The sequence below is a fragment of the Ostrea edulis genome, chromosome 4 (assembly GCF_947568905.1).
Source record: "Ostrea edulis chromosome 4, xbOstEdul1.1, whole genome shotgun sequence".
Classification (NCBI taxonomy): Eukaryota; Metazoa; Mollusca; class Bivalvia; order Ostreida; family Ostreidae; genus Ostrea; species Ostrea edulis.
The window spans coordinates 7,444,882-7,467,648 of NC_079167.1; the positions used below are offsets into that span (position 1 = coordinate 7,444,882).

Here is a 22,767-nt window from a genome sequence, read left to right on the forward strand (position 1 = left end):
CTACATAAAAAATACACTGAGAGTACTAATGCAAATATGTACATTCACCATCAACCAAATGTTCTACATAAAAAATACACTGAGAGTACTAATGCAAATATGTACATTCACCATCAACCAAATGTTCTACATAAAAAATACACTGAGAGTACTAATGCAAATATGTACATTCACCATCAACCAAATGTTCTACATAAAAAATACACTGAGAGTACTAATGCAAATATGTACATTCACCATCAACCAAATGTTCTACATAAAAAATACACTGAGAGTACTAATGCAAATATGTACATTCACCATCAACCAAATGTTCTACATAAAAAATACACTGAGAGTACTAATGCAAATATGTACATTCACCATCAACCAAATGTTCTACATAAAAAATACACTGAGAGTACTAATGCAAATATGTACATTCACCATCAACCAAATGTTCTACATAAAAAATACACTGAGAGTACTAATGCAAATATGTACATTCACCATCAACCAAATGTTCTACATAAAAAATACACTGAGAGTACTAATGCAAATATGTACATTCACCATCAACCAAATGTTCTACATAAAAAATACACTGAGAGTACTAATGCAAATATGTACATTCACCATCAACCAAATGTTCTACATAAAAAATACACTGAGAGTACTAATGCAAATATGTACATTCACCATCAACCAAATGTTCTACATAAAAAATACACTGAGAGTACTAATGCAAATATGTACATTCACCATCAACCAAATGTTCTACATAAAAAATACACTGAGAGTACTAATGCAAATATGTACATTCACCATCAACCAAATGTTCTACATAAAAAATACACTGAGAGTACTAATGCAAATATGTACATTCACCATCAACCAAATGTTCTACATAAAAAATACACTGAGAGTACTAATGCAAATATGTACATTCACCATCAACCAAATGTTCTACATAAAAAATACACTGAGAGTACTAATGCAAATATGTACATTCACCATCAACCAAATGTTCTACATAAAAAATACACTGAGAGTACTAATGCAAATATGTACATTCACCATCAACCAAATGTTCTACATAAAAAATACACTGAGAGTACTAATGCAAATATGTACATTCACCATCAACCAAATGTTCTACATAAAAAATACACTGAAAGTACTAATGCAAATTCCATATGATTAGTGAATAATTCTTAGTCACATTTTGTGAGAAGCTTCTCCTGTGATATAAAAAAATCTCACTTTTTATTAATTCATCACTGATTCATGTGGAATCAAGTCTTTCAGTGGGTAGCATTTACAATTGTACATTCTCATAAATGGACGCTGAACTGCGATTTCACCAAATAAGTACTTGAATAATACAGTGTACAAGGAATCCACAGTATAAATATGAATACATGTACGTACATGTAAATACACTTGGAAACATACTCGGTAACCTCAGAAACACCTATCCCGGGACTGTAGTCAGAGCAATTAGGCCAATTCAACTTAATTGATAGATTATCATCCCCGCCCACCCCTCAAAAATTGGCCCGCTCCGAATTTTTTTATTTTGCGAAACTTGCGATTTTCGCAATATTTTCATGTCCAACTCCGGTATTTACACTTCTTGTTTATATTTCCGGTATAGGAACGTGAAAAGTCACGTGAAGAAAATAGATTTATATGGTTTTCTTAATTTCTCGCATTCTTACAGACGTAAATCTTGAAGAAGTTAGGTATATTTCTGTTATATCCTTAAATTAAAGCTTAACCTGGAATTAGTGTATGAAAATAGCATAGATTGATATCCATCTGCCATTAAATGATGCGGATCTGTTGGGGGAAAAAAACTCGTTTGTTTTTAATATTTTTCTCAGAAAATAAAAATTAAAAAATAAAATCTTCCCACCCGCCCCATACTTTTTGCTGACCCTGGATGATAATCTACTAATTAAGTTGAATTGGCCTTATATAAATGGTATCTCAAAGCATTATATTTCTCCTAAATCAAAAAATATTACACACTGATTCCAGCCCAGTCAAAGCTTGTACTCCACACATCATCATTAATTACTGCTTCAGAGTCCAAAAACCTAAAAATTACAAGGTTAACCAGAGGATGCTGGATTTCATGCAAATAGGTGTCTCTAAGGTCTCCAACTAGACATGTACTTACCTAGCCTATCTATGGTGGATAAAATGCTTGAAAAATTTTCATTACTCCAATCCATGTCAGCTGACATGGCACTGAGCTGGTGAGTTTTGGCATATAAATGACTCCATTCTATATTCAGAATTTCATTTTCTCTATCTCTGTAATTCTGAAACGATACATATACACATATATATAATAGACATTTACAACAACTGCTCCGATACATATACACATATATATAATAGACATTTACAACTGCTCCGATACATATACACATATATATAATAGACATTTACAACAACTGCTCCGATACATATACACATATATATAATAGACATTTACAACAACTGCTCCATGTTATTCTTTACTCATTGAGAAATATTCTTTCCGTGTTGGGTTTTACGTAATAGTTTCTATGCAATCTAATATCAACACTTCATTTTTTCAAAGTAGATTTCAATTGATTCAGACCTCTCAGCAGGGGCTTGTTTTACAAGAGATCTCACAACTGCAAGACTGAAAAGAATACCTGCTAATTATACAGGCACCATTTTGATATAAAAATGATTCTGGAGAAATGAATTTGTAAACATAATTTCTTACAAAGTAGACAAGACTTGAGGATCCTACACAATTGTTCGCAGTTGTACATGTATTATGAGATCTTTCATAAAACTGGAAATAGGAGTACTAACTTTGTGTATGTCAGAGAGGATGTTCAGAGCCAGTTTATGGTTCCTCTTCTGACAACTGCTGTCGGCCATCTTCAGTCTGAGACGAATTTTAGATTCGAGGAACATGTCTTTTTCATCCACCTCCATTGCATCATCGTCTTTCTTTACCAGAGAACCAGAAAGTCGAGCTGATATGTGGTCCAAGTACACCATTCTACAAAACAATCAGGGAATGACACAAAAAAGACATTTGAATAGTACAGTGATTACCTGTTAGTGACAATGTTGTTCTGTGTATTTAGTGTTTTATTCCTTTACCTGTCAGTGACAATGTTGTCCTGAGTATTTAGTGTTTTATTCCTTTACCTGTTAGTGACAATGTTGTCCTGTGTATTTAGTGTTTTATTCCTTTACCTGTTAGTGACAATGTTGTTCTGTGTATTTAGTGTTTTATTCCTTTACCTGTTAGTGACAATGTTGTCCTGTGTATTTAGTGTTTTATTCCTTTACCTGTTAGTGACAATGTTGTCCTGTGTATTTAGTGTGTTTACCTGTCAGTGACAATGTTGTCCTGTGTATTTAGTGTTTTATTCCTTTACCTGTTAGTGACAATGTTGTCCTGTGTATTTAGTGTTTTATTCCTTTACCTGTTAGTGACAATGTTGTTCTGTGTATTTAGTGTTTTATTCCTTTACCTGTCAGTGACAATGTTGTTCTGTGTATTTAGTGTTTTATTCCTTTACCTGTCAGTGACAATGTTGTTCTGTGTATTTAGTGTTTTATTCCTTTACCTGTCAGTGACAATGTTGTCCTGAGTATTTAGTGTTTTATTCCTTTACCTGTCAGTGACAATGTTGTTCTGTGTATTTAGTGTTTTATTCCTTTACCTGTCAGTGACAATGTTGTCCTGTGTATTTAGTGTGTTTACCTGTCAGTGACAATGTTGTCCTGAGTATTTAGTGTTTTATTCCTTTACCTGTCAGTGACAATGTTGTTCTGTGTATTTAGTGTTTTATTCCTTTACCTGTCAGTGACAATGTTGTCCTGTGTATTTAGTGTGTTTACCTGTCAGTGACAATGTTGTTCTGTGTATTTAGTGTTTTATTCCTTTACCTGTCAGTGACAATGTTGTTCTGTGTATTTAGTGTTTTATTCCTTTACCTGTCAGTGACAATGTTGTTCTGTGTATTTAGTGTTTTATTCCTTTACCTGTCAGTGACAATGTTGTCCTGTGTATTTAGTGTTTTATTCCTTTACCTGTTAGTGACAATGTTGTTCTGTGTATTTAGTGTTTTATTCCTTTACCTGTTGGTGACAATGTTGTCCTGTGTATTTAGTGTTTTATTCCTTTACCTGTTGGTGACAATGTTGTTCTGTGTATTTAGTGTTTTATTCCTTTACCTGTCAGTGACAATGTTGTTCTGTGTATTTAGTGTTTTATTCCTTTACCTGTTGGTGACAATGTTGTCCTGTGTATTTAGTGTGTTTACCTGTCAGTGACAATGTTGTTCTGTGTATTTAGTGTTTTATTCCTTTACCTGTCAGTGACAATGTTGTTCTGTGTATTTAGTGTTTTATTCCTTTACCTGTCAGTGACAATGTTGTCCTGTGTATTTAGTGTATTATTCCTTTACCTGTCAGTAACAATGTTGTTCTGTGTATTTAGTGTTTTATTCCTTTACCTGTCAGTGACAATGTTGTCCTGTGTATTTAGTGTTTTATTCCTTTACCTGTTAGTGACAATGTTGTCCTGTGTATTTAGTGTGTTTACCTGTCAGTGACAATGTTGTCCTGTGTATTTAGTGTTTTATTCCTTTACCTGTCAGTGACAATGTTGTTCTGTGTATTTAGTGTTTTATTCCTTTACCTGTCAGTGACAATGTTGTTCTGTGTATTTAGTGTTTTATTCCTTTACCTGTCAGTGACAATGTTGTTCTGTGTATTTAGTGTTTTATTCCTTTACCTGTTAGTGACAATGTTGTCCTGTGTATTTAGTGTGTTTACCTGTCAGTGACAATGTTGTCCTGTGTATTTAGTGTTTTATTCCTTTACCTGTCAGTGACAATGTTGTTCTGTGTATTTAGTGTTTTATTCCTTTACCTGTCAGTGACAATGTTGTCCTGTGTATTTAGTGTTTTATTCCTTTACCTGTTAGTGACAATGTTGTTCTGTGTATTTAGTGTTTTATTCCTTTACCTGTTAGTGACAATGTTGTCCTGTGTATTTAGTGTTTTATTCCTTTACCTGTTAGTGACAATGTTGTTCTGTGTATTTAGTGTTTTATTCCTTTACCTGTCAGTGACAATGTTGTCCTGTGTATTTAGTGTTTTATTCCTTTACCTGTCAGTGACAATGTTGTTCTGTGTATTTAGTGTTTTATTCCTTTACCTGTCAGTGACAATGTTGTTCTGTGTATTTAGTGTTTTATTCCTTTACCTGTCAGTGACAATGTTGTCCTGTGTATTTAGTGTTTTATTCCTTTACCTGTTAGTGACAATGTTGTCCTGTGTATTTAGTGTTTTATTCCTTTACCTGTTGGTGACAATATCATCCCATATAACCTCTGGATCAAGCAGGGGATGTAAACAACGAGACTGCCATTTCTCAATGAGTACATCAGCAGGCCTGGCTGTAGTGAAGTTACCTGAAGTGAATATTACCTACATCTTATGGGTAGCAGGTGATTTTGAAATATTTCATAAGTACAATTATTTCTGAAGTACTCTAACTGACCTGCAGTGATCACTGATTCCCTGGGAATCGTTACACTAGTTTACACTTTTACATAGACTTACTCTCTGACCTGCAGTGATTACTGATTCCCTGGGAATCGTTACACTAGTTTACACTTTTACACAGACTTACTCTCTGACCTGCAGTGATTACTGATTCCCTGGGAATCGTTACACTAGTTTACACTTTTACACAGACTTACTCTCTGACCTGCAGTGATTACTGATTCCCTGGGAATCGTTACACTAGTTTACACTTTTACACAGACTTACTCTCTGACCTGCAGTGATCACTGATTCCCTGGGAATCGTTACACTAGTTTACACTTTTACACAGACTTACTCTCTGACATGAAACTAAGGAACTCTTGCATCTCCACAAGAGGCTGGAGTTTCTGTAGGTGGCTTCGTCTACTGACAGACATCAGACTGTCTGTACTGCTCCAGTCCTAGTTAGAGAGAGAACTCAGATTCAGAGGGCTGAGAGATTAGATGGAAGACTTAAAACATGTACTTAAAATATGAATAACACTTAAAAGTATATTATATTGGACATTAAAAGAGAGCTTGAAGGGTGAGGCTTTATTCTTCAATAGACCTTGAAACTGATGGGGATTATATTCTTCAAGAATTCCTATAATATTATCATACTTCTATTAATTACATAATCAGTAGACATGATAAGTATCAGCATTATGACAGCCTGGGTATTATGGATCTGTATTACAACCCTTGCACAAAATCTTCAAACTTCTTTATTCACATACAGTCAAACCTCGTTATCTCAAACTTGAAGGGACTGAGAATTCCCCCCCAGAGATATCCAAGGATTCGAGATATTGAGGGTAAAATACATGAAGAAAAAGTGGTTGGGACTTCTGAATGACTTTGACATAGCCATGGTATTCGAGATATCAGTGTTCCAGATACCGAAGTTTAACTGTATATTGTCCCGTGGGGATCCGGGTTAGAATTGGTCCTCAGTACCCCCCTCCCCCCGGGATCCGGGTTAGAATTGGTCCTCAGTACCCCCCTCCCCCCGGGATCCGGGTTAGAATTGGTCCTCAGTACCCCTTGCTTGTCACAAGAGGTGACTATATGGGGCAGTCCTTCGATTGAGACCGCAAAAACCGAGGCCCCATGTGACAGCAGGTGTCGCATGATAAAGATCCCTCCCTGCTCAAAGGCCATAAGCACTGAGCATAGGCCTAAATTTTGCGGCTCTTCATCGTTGCATACTCATTCCACTAACATCTAATGACATCACACTAAGGGTCACATACTGGTGATCCGAAATAATGGAATAATCATGACTGATTTATATAATCACAGCATGTCTAACTTTGAAAGTTGAGAGAGTTTAAATTAGTGTATATATTTTTTGCATATACATTTGGAGTGATAGGATTTTTTACATTACATTAACAAATGTTGCAGACAGTAACAGAAATAAAATGTGGCACATTTATGTGCCATTTAAATGGTGCATGAAAATTCAGTTCTCTGATATCCACAAAATTACATCCCAACAAAACAGCAAAATCTCCACAATCCATGAAAATAGGCCTCCGTGAATTTAAATAATTCTACAGTATCAGCCCTTAGACTGAGTCATAGGTTGAAATAGGTCGTCATATGAAAAAGGGTATGTATAATTCTCTATAGTGATTTCAGAAATATCTGATGTTTATGATAACAATGGCAGAATGTTGACTTTATCCTTATCATTCCATATCTCTGGTAATCATAGAGAGATAGAAAATATTATTTTATTGAATGCTGACTGGCATTAACTTACATGTAAGAACTGCTGGGATGCCATGTTGGAGTAGTGTCTGGCTCTGTCATAGTCTCTCTGCCAGATGTACATCAAAGCCAGCTCTTCACAGTATCGGCTCTGTCAAACCAAGGTACAAATGTGTACACAGAGAGAGGATTTCTATCAAGCTCACTGATATACTAAATAATCAGAATCTATTGTACATAAATCAATAAAGAACAAAATAATGAAGATATGTTAGTTCTATTTAAACAAGAGGATCATGAGCCACATTGCTCACCTGAGCAGAAGCAATTTCCCAGGTAAAAAAGGGTGTGATCGTCATAACCTCTATCACACCTATACAATCATGAGGATCAAACCAAGGTCGCATTAGCTATTCAGATACCTATTGATTAGGTGAATAAAACCTAAGAGTCAAAACTGTCTTAGCGGCAAACTGAAATCAACCCCCCACCAATAGCCACCCCAATTATTTAAACTTAAATATTGTACATTACTTGTTTACATGAGTACTTAATATTGTGAAATGACTCGTAGACATCAAATCGCAAGGACACAAATTCAAGAGTGGTCTGTTGATCAAGAGTTCATACATGTATTTTAGAAATACAAAAGTAAAAGTGTGTAATTTTATTTTGTCAGTGATGCTTCTCGTGAAATTACTCAATAATAAATTCCTCGCATATATTTAGGAATATACAGTAAGCGGCCACTCATGTAACACTGCCAGCACCAACCGAAATCCTAAGCCACCACACTATTTACACTGCACTCTATGACCATTTTGTTTAATGCTTTTATCAAGTGATATGCTATGCAATTTAGTCAGTTGTGATGACCCAATAGATTCGCTGGGGTAATTACATTAGGTCCTTGTTAATTTAGCGTGCATAATGTCACAACTGAACTATGCAGCACCATTTCCTGCACAGAAGGCATGAAAGTTCATCAAAGTCACCTAAATCCTTGGTACAAGTTTTCTATAGAGAGCACCAGTCCATGTAGCAGATTTGCTGAATACGAACATTGATTTCTTTACTTCAGATTGTATAAATTAAGAAAACAACAAAATATCAAATTTGTATATTGGCACATGTACTTGCCCTCAAGGCAAGCAGTATTCAAATATAAGACATCTACATGACATTTAATTCATATCTGTCAAGTGGGTGAAGGCTAAATTTAGATCGTGGAGAGATACTGTAGGTAAAATACATGAAGATCTAACAGAACACCTCTATAATGAAGATCTAACAGAACACCTCTATAATGAAGATCTAACAGAACACCTCTATAATGAAGATCTAACAGAACACCTCTATAATGAAGATCTAACAGAACACCTCTATAATGAAGATCTAACAGAACACCTCTATAATGAAGATCTAACAGAACACCTCTATAATGAAGATCTAACAGAACACCTCTATAATGAAGATCTAACAGAACACCTCTATAATGAAGATCTAACAGAACACCTCTATAATGAAGATCTAACAGAACACCTCTATAATGAAGATCTAACAGAACACCTCTATAATGGCCTTCTGGTCCGACTGTTTCATGCAGTCATCAATGAAGGTCAGTAATGGCTGCTGATCATCTTCTCCCTGTAGCATCAGCTTCAGTTTACTTCTGATGATGTATGGCAAATAGTGTTCCTGTAAAATTACATATTCTTGTAAGCTTAATCAGTCATCTGGAGAGATTCTGTGTTTTTCTAGAATGGCCTTGACCTTTAGTTGAGCTAACCTGATAGTAAGTGTCCTTCCAGACCTGGCTGATGGAGCTATTGTTAATTCCAGACATGGCCACCTCCTCTAGTTCCTTCCACTGGGACAAGTTGTCGAGACACTAAACAGAAATAAACATCAGTAGTGTTACATGCATGATTTTTATTACATGTATGTGGTAAAAAAAAATTTGGCCAGAAAATTTTATATACAGTATATACCTCCATCCTAGATTCGTCCCACATGTCCACTTCAATGGTGGGCGGGTTTTCATCCCACTCCTCACAGGACAAAGCCTGTAATTAGATTAGATAACTGTACATGTATTTATTTCAGTGTATTTAGAATTTGGTGGAATCTGAGATGATGGCCTATTTGGCATTACAATGATTTAGCACTTTGTCTATAAATGGTAAGGAATAAATAGAAGTTTTCATATATTAGTGTAACCATGAATTAGCGCTCTTGCCTCTGTGTAAAATATGATCCAGTTAAAATATGTATACATACAGTATATTGTTTTATCCTGTTTCTAGTGTAGTAATATACATCATTTGATAAAGTAAATCAACTTTTATTCACAAAATTCTGAGTAGCCATACAGTGACAATATTAAACAAGAAACCCATGGGCCACATCGCTCATCTGAGTCACCTTGTCCAAGATTTTCCCTATATATTTGCATGCAAAACTTTTATCCCTATTGTGGCCCCAACCTACCCCCAGGGGCCATGATTTTTTACAAACTTGAATCTGCACTGTGTCAGGAAGCTTCCATGTAAATGTAAATTTCTTTGGCCCAATGGTTCTTGAGAAGATTTTTTAAAAATTTTCTCTACATATTTGTATGTAAAACTATGATCCCCTATTGTGGCCCCATCCTACCCCCGGGGGCCATGATTTTAACAAACTCATCTGAGTCACCTTGTCCAAGATTTTCCCTATATATTCGCATGCAAAACTTTTATCCCTATTGTGGCCCCAACCTACCCCCAAGGGCCATGATTTTTTACAAACTTGAATCTGCACTATGTCAGGAAGCTTTCATGTACATTTATATTTTCCTAGCCCAGTGGTTCTTGAGAAGAAGATTTTCAAGTGAACCCAACCTATTTTTGCATTTTTGTGATTATCTCTCCTTTGAAAGAAGCATGGCCCTTCATTTGAACAAACTTGAAAGCCCTTCACCCAAGGATGTTTTTTGCGAAATTGACCCTTTGGTTCTGGAGAACAAGTCAAAAATGTAAAAAGTTTACAGACAGACAGATGACAGACAATAGGTGATCAGAAAACTCACTTGAACCTTTAGCTCAGGTGAGATAAAAACCAAACAAGAAAAATCTTCACTTTAAAGAATCTGAAAACAATGAAATCAAATACCAAGGAAATAAGATTTTGTACAGTTTTACAGTACTTTTTTTCTGATCTGACTGTACAGTTTACAATACTTTCTTCCTGACCTGACTGTACAGTTTACAGTACTGTTTTCTGACCTGACTGTACAGTTTACAGTACTGTTTCCTGACCTGACTGTACAGTTTACAGTACTGTTTTCTGACCTGACTGTATAGTTTACAGTACTGTTTCCTGACCTGACTGTACAGTTTACAGTACTTTTTTTCTGACCTGATTGTACAGTTTGCAGTACTTTTTTTCTGACCTGACTGTACAGTTTACAGTACTGTTTCCTGACCTGACTGTACAGTTTACAGTACTGTTTTCTGACCTGACTGTACAGTTTACAGTACTTTTTCATGACTTGACTGTACAGTTTACAGTACTTTTTCCTGAGCTGACTATACTGTTTACAGTACTTTTTTCCTGACCTGATTGTACAGTTTACAGTACTTTTTTCTGACCTGACTGTACAGTTTACAGTACTTTTTTCTGACCTGAATGTACAGTTTACAATACTTTCTTCCTGACCTGATGGTACAGTTTACAGTACTGTTTCCTGACCTGACTGTACAGTTTACAGTACTGTTTTCTGACCTGACTATACAGTTTACAGTACTTTTTTCCTCACCTGACTGTACAGTTTACAATACTTTCTTCCTGACCTGACGGTAGAGTTTACAGTACTGTTTTCTGACCTGACTATATAGTTTACAGTACTGTTTTCTGACCTGACTGTACAGTGCTTTTTTCTGACCTGATTGTACAGTTTACAGTACTGTTTTCTGACCTGATTGTACAGTTTACAGTACTGTTTTCTGACCTGACTGTATAGTTTACAGTACTGTTTTCTGACCTGACTATACAGTTCTTTTTTCCTGACCTAACTGTACAGTTTACAGTACTGTTTTCTGACCTGACTGTACAGTGCTTTTTTCTGACCTGATTGTACAGTTTACAGTACTTTTTTCTGACCTGATTGTACAGTTTACAGTACTTTTTTCTGACCTGACTGTACAGTTTACAGTACTGTTTTCTGACCTGACTGTACAGTACTTTTTTCTGACCTGACTGTATAGTTTACAGTACTTTTTTCTGACCTGACTGTACAGTTTACAGTACTTTTTTCTGACCTGACTATACAGTTTACAGTACTTTCTTCTGACCTGACTATACAGTTTACAGTACTTTCTTCTGACCTGACTATACAGTTTACAGTACTTTCTTCTGACCTGACTGTACAGTTCACTACTTTTTTCTGACTTGACTGTACAGTTCACTACTTTTTTCTGACTTGACTGTACAGTTTACAGTACTTTTTCCTGAGCTGACTGCACAGATTACAGTGCTTTTTTCTGACCTGGTTGTACAGTTTGATAGCTTTGTAGTAGTCCCCTCTAGCCTCCATTTTTACAGCTTCCTTTGTGATATCCTGTGTTCCAATCCTTCCACTGAAGATTCCCAGCAATACATCATACTCCTTCACTGATTTATATAGCCTGTAACATGAAATGACAGTTTTTTTTATCTGGCTACACCATGGTGAGAAGTAAATAGTACCAGTAGCTCAGTTAGTTACAGCAATGACGTAATATGTCAAGGTCCCTATTTCAGCTGAGTATTGAATTTCCACTAACCTGGGGCACTCCCTGTGATTTTGTGTACTAAATAGCTCCTAATAGACCAGGGCTGCGTTAAAGATCATAGCGGTTAGCCTAAGAGCTAGGCATGGTGGTTGATATGTGTCATTTTACGCTATATCATCTTTTTGAAGTGAAAAGACAACAAAATGTTTAGCGACTTTTTGACTTGAAATAACGAAAAGACGACAAAATGATAATATTAGCAACTTTTTGCCTCAAAATAACAAATATATGACAATTTGTAAAATGGCACAAATCAGCCACCATACCTAGCCTAGCTGCTATGATCTTGAACGCAGCCCAGCTTTTCCTTGGTTTTACAAAGATTACTGTTATTGTAACTCTTTACCTAGCTCCGGCTGAATGTATCCTTAAGGTGACTCACTACACCCAGAAATAGTTTCTCAAATCAGTACGAATTGAGCTAATTATAAAAGATATGATGATATACAATAAGTATATGCCAAAAAGGCAAAAAATATACAAATTTGGATAAAAACATGATTTTTAAAAAAATCATTTCAACACATATGAACAAAAGACTCTGGGGGATTTGAACTCGAGATCTGCGGTTCACCAGCCCAATGCTTTAACCACTGAGTTACGATGATAGACAAACAAGTCGATCGATACAAATAATTTCAGAAAACATTTAAATCGCCATCTTGTGACGTGATGTCATACAGAGTATAAGCTTTAGTGTAGTGAGCTACCTTAAACATAACAGCTTTTATATAGCTTTCTATTAAGCTATACAATCCTAATAATTGCTAACCTTGCTAGCTCGATCCAGCTGAGTGTATCGGTTGACACGACTGCTCCGTCACTCCTTCCTCGTTTAGTAGGTCGTTCATCCCCGTCCTGAGATATCAGTTGTTCTTCTAACACACATATTCCTAAGAAAAAGTGCATAGGCAGAGCAATTCCATTAACCCTGATATCTATAACATGTATTGACCTACAAAGTAGGATGCAGTTAAGTCTACTTTACAATTTTATATGTAAACCTACCTAGAGGTTGCACATTTCCAATAGTTGCAGCTAAACTCACATCAGACAAGTCTAATTTCAGTTTACTTCTTAAACTGTACAAAATGTCCTTTAAATATGAAAAAGAAGAATTGGTCTATTACAATATTTTATGCCAACATAATCATTACATGGAATTCTTAAAATTACACCTGTTTTACAAGAACTTGACTTGATCAGCAGGCCTTACCAGAAGACAGCTGATGAATGGTGTGAAGTACTGTATGTAAGCCTTACCAGAAGACAGCCGATGAATGGAGTGAAGTACTGTATGTAAGCCTTACCAGGAGACAGCCGATGAATGGTGTGAAGTACTGAATGTAAGCCTTACCAGAAGACAGCCGATGAATGGTGTGAAGTACTGTATGTAAGCCTTACCAGAAGACAGCCGATGAATGGTGTGAAGTACTGTATGTAAGCCTTACCAGAAGACAGCTGATGAATGGTGTGAAGTACTGTATGTAAGCCTTACCAGAAGACAGCTGATGAATGGTGTGAAGTACTGAATGTAAGCCTTACCAGAAGACAGCTGATGAATGGTGTGAAGTACTGAATGTAAGCCCTACCAGAAGACAGCTGATGAATGGTGTGAAGTACTGTATGGAAGCCTTACCAGAAGACAGCTGATGAATGGTGTGAAGTACTGTATGGAAGCCTTACCAGAAGACAGCTGATGAATGGTGTGAAGTACTGTATGGAAGCCTTACCAGAAGACAGCTGATGAATGGTGTGAAGTACTGTATGTAAGCCTTACCAGAAGACAGCTGATGAATGGTGTGAAGTACTGAATGTAAGCCTTACCAGAAGACAGCTGATGAATGGTGTGAAGTACTGAATGTAAGCCTTACCAGAAGACAGCTGATGAATGGTGTGAAGTACTGTATGGAAGCCTTACCAGAAGACAGCTGATGAATGGTGTGAAGTACTGTATGTAAGCCTTACCAGAAGACAGCTGATGAATGGTGTGAAGTACTGTATGGAAGCCTTACCAGAAGACAGCTGATGAATGGTGTGAAGTACTGTATGTAAGCCTTACCAGAAGACAGCTGATGAATGGTGTGAAGTACTGAATGTAAGCCTTACCAGAAGACAGCTGATGAATGGTGTGAAGTACTGAATGTAAGCCTTACCAGAAGACAGCTGATGAATGGTGTGAAGTACTGTATGTAAGCCTTACCAGAAGACAGCTGATGAATGGTGTGAAGTACTGTATGGAAGAGGTCAGAACCGTACTGATACTCTTCTGAATCTGCTGGATCGTCTCCTGCACCTCCCGTTCAGTTTTCACTTCATCCATCTTGGAAAATATTCCCTTGAATATGGCACCGAACAGCAATTTGGCAACAGTACTGTCCCTCTATAAAACCAGAATATCCTAGTTTGATGTAGTTTAGTCAACATGTCAGCTTCAACTTGAAATCAACATCTTACCTCTGATTTGAATTCAACATTTCAGCTCTGACTTGAATTCAACATCTCAGCTCTGACTTCAATTCAACATCTCAGCTTTGACTTGAATTCAACATCTCAGCTCTGACTTGAATTCAACATCTCAGCTCTGATTTGAATTCAACATCTCAGCTCTGACTTGAATGTCAAGATCTCAGCTCTAGTTTGAATGTTTTATAAAACATATCTAAAAATTGATTTGAATGTCCACATCTCAGAAATGAGAATACTGAATTATGACTTACATGAGCTACAGCTTGTAATGGGGCAATAAGATAGGAGTATTTGATCTGTATGTCAGGTAGGTCCCCTTTCCTGTATTTTCTGTACATGGTCACTTGGTGCTCCCGGCGAGATTTCTGTTCTCTCAATGCCTCCTTGAAAACAAAATGACATCTTTTATGAAAGACACACATGATGTAATTAACATCATCATTCAGAATATGATGCAAAACTTAGTGATTTACAGAATAGAAAGGTTATTTTATTTGTTTTGTAAATATCTCTTTGGTAATCTTACCTCCCTCATTTTCTCCAGTCGAGTGTGCCGTTTCACAAAATAAGCCTTACTCTGCTCCTCATCTCTCAAAAAGCGTCGTTTCAGTCTATGCATTTCACTGTCCTGAGCATCTATAATTTTTGAGAGCATGACTTCAGTCTCCATTCAAATCAAAAATCAAACTAATTGTCCCTTCAAATGTGAATTTTCTCTGTATGTACATGTATGTTTGTATTCATCTACAAGTAAAACCTTCTTTATTCTTCTCTGCAAACATTTCTCAGAAGACAAATTTGCGATATATTTGCATAATAATTGTATTACCTTTGCTGGTTGTCTCAATGTGTTTGCTGGTTCCAGGTCGAGACTTGCCAAACCCTGGACCTGGTTTTCTGCTGGGCTTAAGTCGTGCTCTTAGGGCCATGTCTTGTGTTCCCACAGTAAACAAGAGAGAACTAGAGGTCTCTGATCCCACCGAACTGTAGTCGGTAAAGGTGTCCAAACTGCTCCCAGTCAACCAGTTAAATGGCACTTTGGAGGCTGAAATGAGATAACCGTCATACATGTACTAGTTTTGTAATTTGTATAAAGTGGGTAAATGATAAGTGCTAGATATCTTTCAAAGAAAATGGATTATACTTGAACTTCAAAAACTGAAAGTGGCAGGAGTTGATCAGGTACTTATAGAGTTATTTAGGGGAACAGTGTTTATGCACGATGATATGAAAGGCCTATGATTAGAATGATATCCTACCATCCTGAGTAGCTGTGAATTGTTGAATGTCCTGTGTGGCTCGAATCTCTCCACTGAAACTTTCACCCTCCTCCATTACACTTTGAGTTGCCATGGTATTAGCAAACAATGGTGTCATTGCTGCATGCCTCTGTTTCCATGAGGATTTTACATTGTAGTCCTGCATAAACCAGATTCATATCAGACATCACATACATGCCTTTTTGAATTCACACATGAACTGACAATTCAAACAGAGAGCAAGTAGTACCTGGAACTTGCAGTCCTCTAAAGGCGACTCAAACACTTCCCTCTGGTAGTCTGGGCTCTTTGAGGTCATTTCTAGGATGAGGTTTGTGGCGTAGCTGAGGAACTGTTTCTCTGTGACTGGGGAGTACATGGCTTCCAACATGGCCACCAGTCTGTCCAATGTATTCCCGGGAACTCGCGTCTCACTGCTCCAGAAATTCTGTACCAGCAGTCTACAAATATTTAAATTATCTGTGAACAATCTAAAACTGTGCATGACTTGTTTTCTGCTTGAAGCCATCATACCCTTTTGCTGTTGACACTACTTAGTTACACATTGTTTGTGATGGCATAATTTTTTTGTCACATTGAATTTATCAAAATACAAATTTCCTATGTATGAATAGTCATGATTTTTATCCACCATTGCATCTATGCAACTGTTTACTCCCAAATGTATCCTTGTAAACCACAGTGCAAGTATTTTGGGGCATATTTCATCTTTATCACTTATTAGGTAATATCATTATTTATTATATAGCTAATAAATAGTCTATTATAAAATCTGCGTAAAATCTAGAGAATGTTAGCGTTCAATATCCTGAGAATTATTGAACGCTAACTTTGCATTGCGTAAATTGTGTGTGCCCAAAACATTCCAAGTATGAGCATTCAATATTGACCTTACTGTAGCGATGTCAACAAGCCAAAATGGCAGACGACGACGGGTTTAAAATTGAACAGTTAAGAAATGCATGCTGATATTGCACACACTCACCTTAGATGCCAATATTGATGAATTCTCATCTATTTTGGAATATTTTGAGTGAAAAGGGATATAATTTAATAACTAAATACTTTAGCTATATAATAAAATGGTTATTGAACTTACATTGGTGAATATTGGCACGAGTTGGCTGTCAAAATGCACGAGCTTGTGAGTGCATTATGACAGCCAACTCGTGTCAATATTCACCAATATAAGTTCAATAACCCTATATCACCTGTTGTGTCAATGCCAAGGATGTTCTGTGTATTGTTTGAAAACAATTTATCTATACAGTTTATGTTTGGTCTGCCATTACTGACACAAGAAACTTTAGACATTTTCTCCATTTTAAACTATCATCTTTTCAAATAATTTACATATTTTATAATTTAAAAAGTTGTATAGAACTGTAAGTCACACAGGTAAAATTTGGGCATATCAAATCTGTCTGGAAATCTTTTATATGGAAACCAGTCTCAGTCACTGATAAAATTGTAATCCTTTCATCTCTTGTAGTCTTTACCTCTCGTACATGTGGAGGTTATCTGTCTGAAAATAAAAGCTGTTGATTTCTTCTAACTACGTTTTTCACAATTCCAAGCTAGTGATTTTCCTTGAATATAGGAGTGTACAGTATATTGCAGTTATTGATTATGACATCATTATTTGGAATACATAGAAAATTTACAATATTTGATCGTAATTAAGTGCCAATCAAAGAAGTGTAATGACTGAAGTATATATGGCTGTATAATAATTTTATTATTTGTATAATAGAATTTTAAAAGATGTAAGCATTAAAATGGTGTTTGTAAATATTAATTATAATTTACGTGAAGGTTAAGATCACAATGGCAGACAAGTCGTCCCCCCCCCCCCCCAAACTACTTTTAGTGTAAGGGAGGTAACTGCAAAAAGTTGGCCATTGCGAGTACATCTGATTATAATGCTACCCTGCCCATACCTGCACTGTATATCTTCATCCCCCAATCCTTTCAGTAGACTCTCCTTTGTTTGTTGCATGATGTTATTTGCAGTTTCACTCTCATCTTCCCTTTAAATGGAACAGCATTCAATGATTTTGTAAGTCAAATGATGAAAATAATGTCCATGATATTCACTCCTTGGTCAAAAGTTCCCAAAGAAAATGATCCTACATACACATATTTCATACAAAAACTTATTTTTGATAGAAATCTCCTGAAGTCTATGGTTCAAATCTTAAGAAATAAAAAGCACTGATCTAAGAAATGTTCACAGTATCTTCTTATGGTTTTCAAATAATTCTATGATCACCTATATCAGAGATATGACAATTTTAAAACAAACTTTAATACAAGAGTACTTACTCATTATGCAAGTACATGATATTTTCAAATAAAAATTAACATAAGATAAATTGTTACATCTCGGCAATAATTTGACATACAATTTAAAAGATCAATATATGCACCCAGGGGTGCATGAGCCGAGTTGCATGGGATACATTGTAAAGTCAGGAATGATGTGGCATATTTAAAATTGTTAAGAACTAATTTCAGTTTTAAACTTTTCGAGTTACTGTCCAGAAACCATATTTGTCTGAAGTTTTCAATCTATTTTTGGTCACTGTGACCTTGACCTTTGACCTATTTTCTCCAAAATCAATAAGGGTCTTCCTTACCTGGTACATAACAATATCTTTAAGTATCATTTGATTCGGATTTAAACTTTCTGAGTTATCATCCGGAAACCAAATATTTCTGAAATTTTCGTTCTATATTCGGTCACTGTGACCTTGACCTTTGCCCTCCAAAATCAATAGCGGTCTTCCTTACCTGGTACCCAACAATATATCAGAGTTTCATTTGATTCCGATTTAAACTTTCTGAGTTATCATCTGGAAACCAAATTTTTCTGAAATTTTCATTCTATATTCGGTCACTGTGACCTTGACCTTTGACCTTTTTTCTCCAAAATCAATAGGGGTCTTCCTTACCTGGTACCCAACAATATATCGAAGTTTCATTTGATTCTTATTTAAACTTTCTGAGTTATCATCTGGAAACCAAATTTTTCTGAAATTTTCATTCTATTTTCAGTCACTGTGACCTTGACCTTTGACCATTTTTCTCCAAAATCAATAGGGGTCTTCCTTACCTGGTACCCAACAATATATCGAAGTTTCATTTGATTTGAATTTAAACTTTCTGAGTTATCATCCGGAAACCAAATTTTTCTGAAATTTTCATTCTATTTTCGGTCACTGTGACCTTGACCTTTGACCATTTTTCTCCAAAATCAATAGGGGTCTTCCTTCCCTGGTACACAAAAATATATCATAGTTTCATTTGATTGGATTGTAAACTTTTCGAGTTATCACCCGGAAACCAATTGTTGACGCCCAACCGCCCGCCCACATCACCAAACCAATAACAGAGTTCAACTTCGTTGCAACTCGGCTAAAAATTTTGACAGCAGCTGCTGAAAATAATGGTTTTGTTTATTTCATTTAAGTTGAAGAGAAATTGGCTTCAAGAGAAGCTTTGGAAAAAAAAAGATGATTTTGAATAAAATACATGGGTACATGTGAGTACATACAATGTACTTGTATATAAACTCTAGTCCGAAATATCTAATGTTTTCTAGGCACGGTAAATATCAAAATCATAAAAAAGCCAGGAAAACGTCAGATATTTCGTACTACATAAACCCGTCCTTTTTTTTTAGGGATCTCATTTATGTGCTGAAGATTGAATTGATTTACCTGTAGTTGTCATAGACCCACATCAAGATGTCGTACATAACATTACGACAAGGAATGCTGGGACTGAAACAAAATCCAGACATCAGGGGGAGTAATTCTGACACTTCGCTGGCCTGCAGTTTGGTTTGTATACTCTTGACAATTTTCAAAACAATCAGCTGTGTTTCCTCATCCCTAGACGTAAGAAAAATTCATATACTAATAATTCCTATTCTAATACTGTCATCAGTCCGTAAATTTTGATCATACAAAAACCTTCATGTACATGTGTAAACTTTAGTAGAATGCAGACAATTTCTAAAGCTCTACTGACATCTTATAAGACAATGCTGTAAGAAACTAACAAGGAACTATCTGTAAGAAATATGGCAGACTTCCTTGTTAGTTTCTTACAGCAATGTTTATTTTTAAGACGTCAGTAGAGCTGTAAGAAATACTCAATAAGACTACTTACCTATGTGAGAGGAAAGCTAGCAAGCCTTTACTTTTAAGTTCTGTGTAGACATTTTCCAAAGTGTCGATCCGTGATAAAATAATTTCCAGACAGTGATTACGCAACTCCATGTGAAGATTGGGAAGAACAAACAACAAGCGGTTCATAAACCTATTTTAAAAGAAAACACCTTGATCATACAGATTCATCTACATTGTAGACATGTCCAAGAGAAAGATTGGCGATGTACTGATAGGGACACTTATATATATTTTGTGTAAAACTTTGTACATTGTGACATGTCAATTTCTTGATCAAACAAACAGAATTTTTTAAAATACATACTTTTTTATTGCAACAAATTTGTCAATATCATAACAATTTAGGTTTTGAAAGAGGATAAGGTTTCATGAGTTAGGAAAACAAGATTAAATTAGGTTAGAACCTTTAAATTTATGAATAAAGGTTTAAGGATTCATGGGCCAGATTTCATGTTAACAGTAAGGTTTTAAAAGTTAACGTTAGGTTTATAGTTAGGATAGAGAAAAGGTTAAGAGGTAAGGGCTGGAAACAATTTAATATTACTATGAAATTATCATACGGACTTAAAGTGATCACTGATCATTTAAATTATACACAATCAAAATGATAAGGAACAATTTGAACCACCCAAGTCTTTCCATTGTATGTTCACACTGGTCTCAATATTATGTACCGTATATCAGGTTTTTTCCGCGTCATGTTTTTTCCGCGAATCAGAACCTAAAGTAGTGTATTAAATTTACGCGAATCAAATTTTCACTATTTCAAAGTCATCGTGAAAATATAATTCTCGATTATTTAAACTTATAAAAGAAGCCAGCTTGTGAAAGTATAACTCTTAATTTCTAATGCAAAAAATTCACACAGTCAAACGATTTACACGATTTCTGAGTTACTGATCACACAAGGATTTTGCATTTTCTTTACACTACAGTAAATAAGCGACTCACTGCTGTATGTGACCGTAATAATCCACCCCAAGGTGTTACCCTATCTATTGTACCTGTATTAAACGACCACCTATCTAACGCGACCAACGACCGTGATTTTTACAACATTTCCGTGTGATTTCACGTTACTATTATTCAACAACTGTACATTTTTCGATTATAACGCGATTCCTACTTTCGATTTCCATCAGGTATGACTATTCTGGGAATCATTGCCCCTAACACTTTCGTTTTAAAACGCACGAGTAATAGTTCGGCTGTGATCTTGTTTAGTCGACACACTCATTAACTCAATTATTATACCCAAGCCATCAACTGGTTAATGTATAATCAACACAGGGTCGGATGAGGTTAATTAACAAAACCTGAGTTGTTGTTTATTTAATAAAATCAAGAATCGGGGAATCAAGGCCGTTGTTTTCATAGTTGTGAATTTCAACAGACTTTGAGATGTGCGGGGTGGAGTGGCCGTATAACTTCATCATAAAAGCAAACTCTATCAAATTTACGCGGATTTATTTTCCGCGTTTCGGAAATCGTCGCGAACAAAGCGGAAATTAGATACACGCGGAAAAAACCTAACATACGGTATAATAATATTATGCACATCAATATCAATACTACATCAACAATATTGTATATACAGTGTCTTTGACCTAATTCACAAACTGAGCATTATGGATCAGTTTTGAAAGAAATACAGTCCAGAATTTCTTTGAAGTTTTCAATACATGAAGAGAAATACAGTCCGGAATTTCTTTGAAGTTTTCAATACATGAAGATATCATGATTCAATAACAACCTGCCGATCAAAGTAGAGTTATTTTACCTGTCAGCTATAGGGGAATAATGGAGTTGCATTCTGTGAATACATAGAATAAAGTTGGCAGGGTTACTCTGCTGGAGGGAATTCATCACATTTACAACATAATCGTGGAATGACCCCTCTGTCTGTTTTTCTTTCTCCGCCAAATGTTTAAAGATCATTCCAACTACTTCTGCTGTTGCTGCATACACAGCTTTGTAGCCTTTTTTCATGTACTGGGCGACAGTGGTGAAGAATCTGAATTCATAGAAATAAATGTCTAAATTGCAGAGTGAAGTATATTTCTACCAATGAATAATATTTACATGTGTATTTTTTGTAAACTAATTGTGCTATCCTTGTGAATAAAGGATATTGTTATCATTATCCACACTGTGTAAGGCTTGTTTTGAAACTATTGAGATGTTTTCATTGGCAAATACAAAATTCATAGGTCAATATTTTACCGTAAGTTGCGGGTCACTGTGTTACCTGGAGATGTGGGTCAGTGTTTAATCCCGAGTTACACAGCTCACTGTGATATTCATGGGTTGACTTACTTTTCCTGGTCAACAGGTGCTGTAGGGCCATAGGGAGGAAATCTGCAGGAAAGAACCACGCCCATCAGTTGTATCCCCACACAGCTGTCCTTTTTGGTGTCATCAGGCTGTTTTAGGTGTCTATACACAATGCTGTAATAGAAAATAATTTGTATGATAAAAACTAGCACATTCCCATGCACAGCACATTCAAAACTAAATAAAACATGAAATATCATTTTGGTGAAGGGAATATATTTTCCTGATAAAACGCAAAGTAGACAAACCGAAGATCATCAAATAAATCACACAATTTACCTGACCAACGTGAAGCTACATACAAACAAAACAGGGATATCGAAGCTGTCATTCACATGAAAATTGCAACAGAATGTGATACAAACAGAAAGACAGAATTACA

The 22,767-nt window shown here is 35.9% G+C and overlaps 1 protein-coding gene across 2 annotated transcripts in view; it reads right to left on the bottom strand.

Annotated features, from left to right (window-relative positions):
• The window catches only part of LOC125668227 (DNA-dependent protein kinase catalytic subunit-like), a 114,076-nt gene that overhangs the window by 26,897 nt on the left and 64,412 nt on the right, over window positions 1-22,767 (bottom strand). For both annotated transcript variants that reach the window (XM_056161798.1, XM_056161799.1), the window contains 22 exons: window positions 22,368-22,499; window positions 21,832-22,065; window positions 20,032-20,181; window positions 19,578-19,751; window positions 17,796-17,885; window positions 16,085-16,295; window positions 15,835-15,994; window positions 15,405-15,620; window positions 15,102-15,211; window positions 14,827-14,958; window positions 14,310-14,489; window positions 13,115-13,202; window positions 12,879-12,999; window positions 11,821-11,959; window positions 9,287-9,361; window positions 9,085-9,186; window positions 8,865-8,993; window positions 7,348-7,446; window positions 5,893-5,998; window positions 5,350-5,461; window positions 2,839-3,031; window positions 2,165-2,309 (listed from right to left, as the gene is read on the bottom strand). In XM_056161798.1, the coding sequence (XP_056017773.1) occupies window positions 2,165-2,309; window positions 2,839-3,031; window positions 5,350-5,461; window positions 5,893-5,998; window positions 7,348-7,446; window positions 8,865-8,993; window positions 9,085-9,186; window positions 9,287-9,361; window positions 11,821-11,959; window positions 12,879-12,999; window positions 13,115-13,202; window positions 14,310-14,489; window positions 14,827-14,958; window positions 15,102-15,211; window positions 15,405-15,620; window positions 15,835-15,994; window positions 16,085-16,295; window positions 17,796-17,885; window positions 19,578-19,751; window positions 20,032-20,181; window positions 21,832-22,065; window positions 22,368-22,499 (3,098 nt within the window). The remainder of the gene's footprint in view (window positions 1-2,164; window positions 2,310-2,838; window positions 3,032-5,349; window positions 5,462-5,892; window positions 5,999-7,347; window positions 7,447-8,864; window positions 8,994-9,084; window positions 9,187-9,286; window positions 9,362-11,820; window positions 11,960-12,878; window positions 13,000-13,114; window positions 13,203-14,309; window positions 14,490-14,826; window positions 14,959-15,101; window positions 15,212-15,404; window positions 15,621-15,834; window positions 15,995-16,084; window positions 16,296-17,795; window positions 17,886-19,577; window positions 19,752-20,031; window positions 20,182-21,831; window positions 22,066-22,367; window positions 22,500-22,767) is intronic.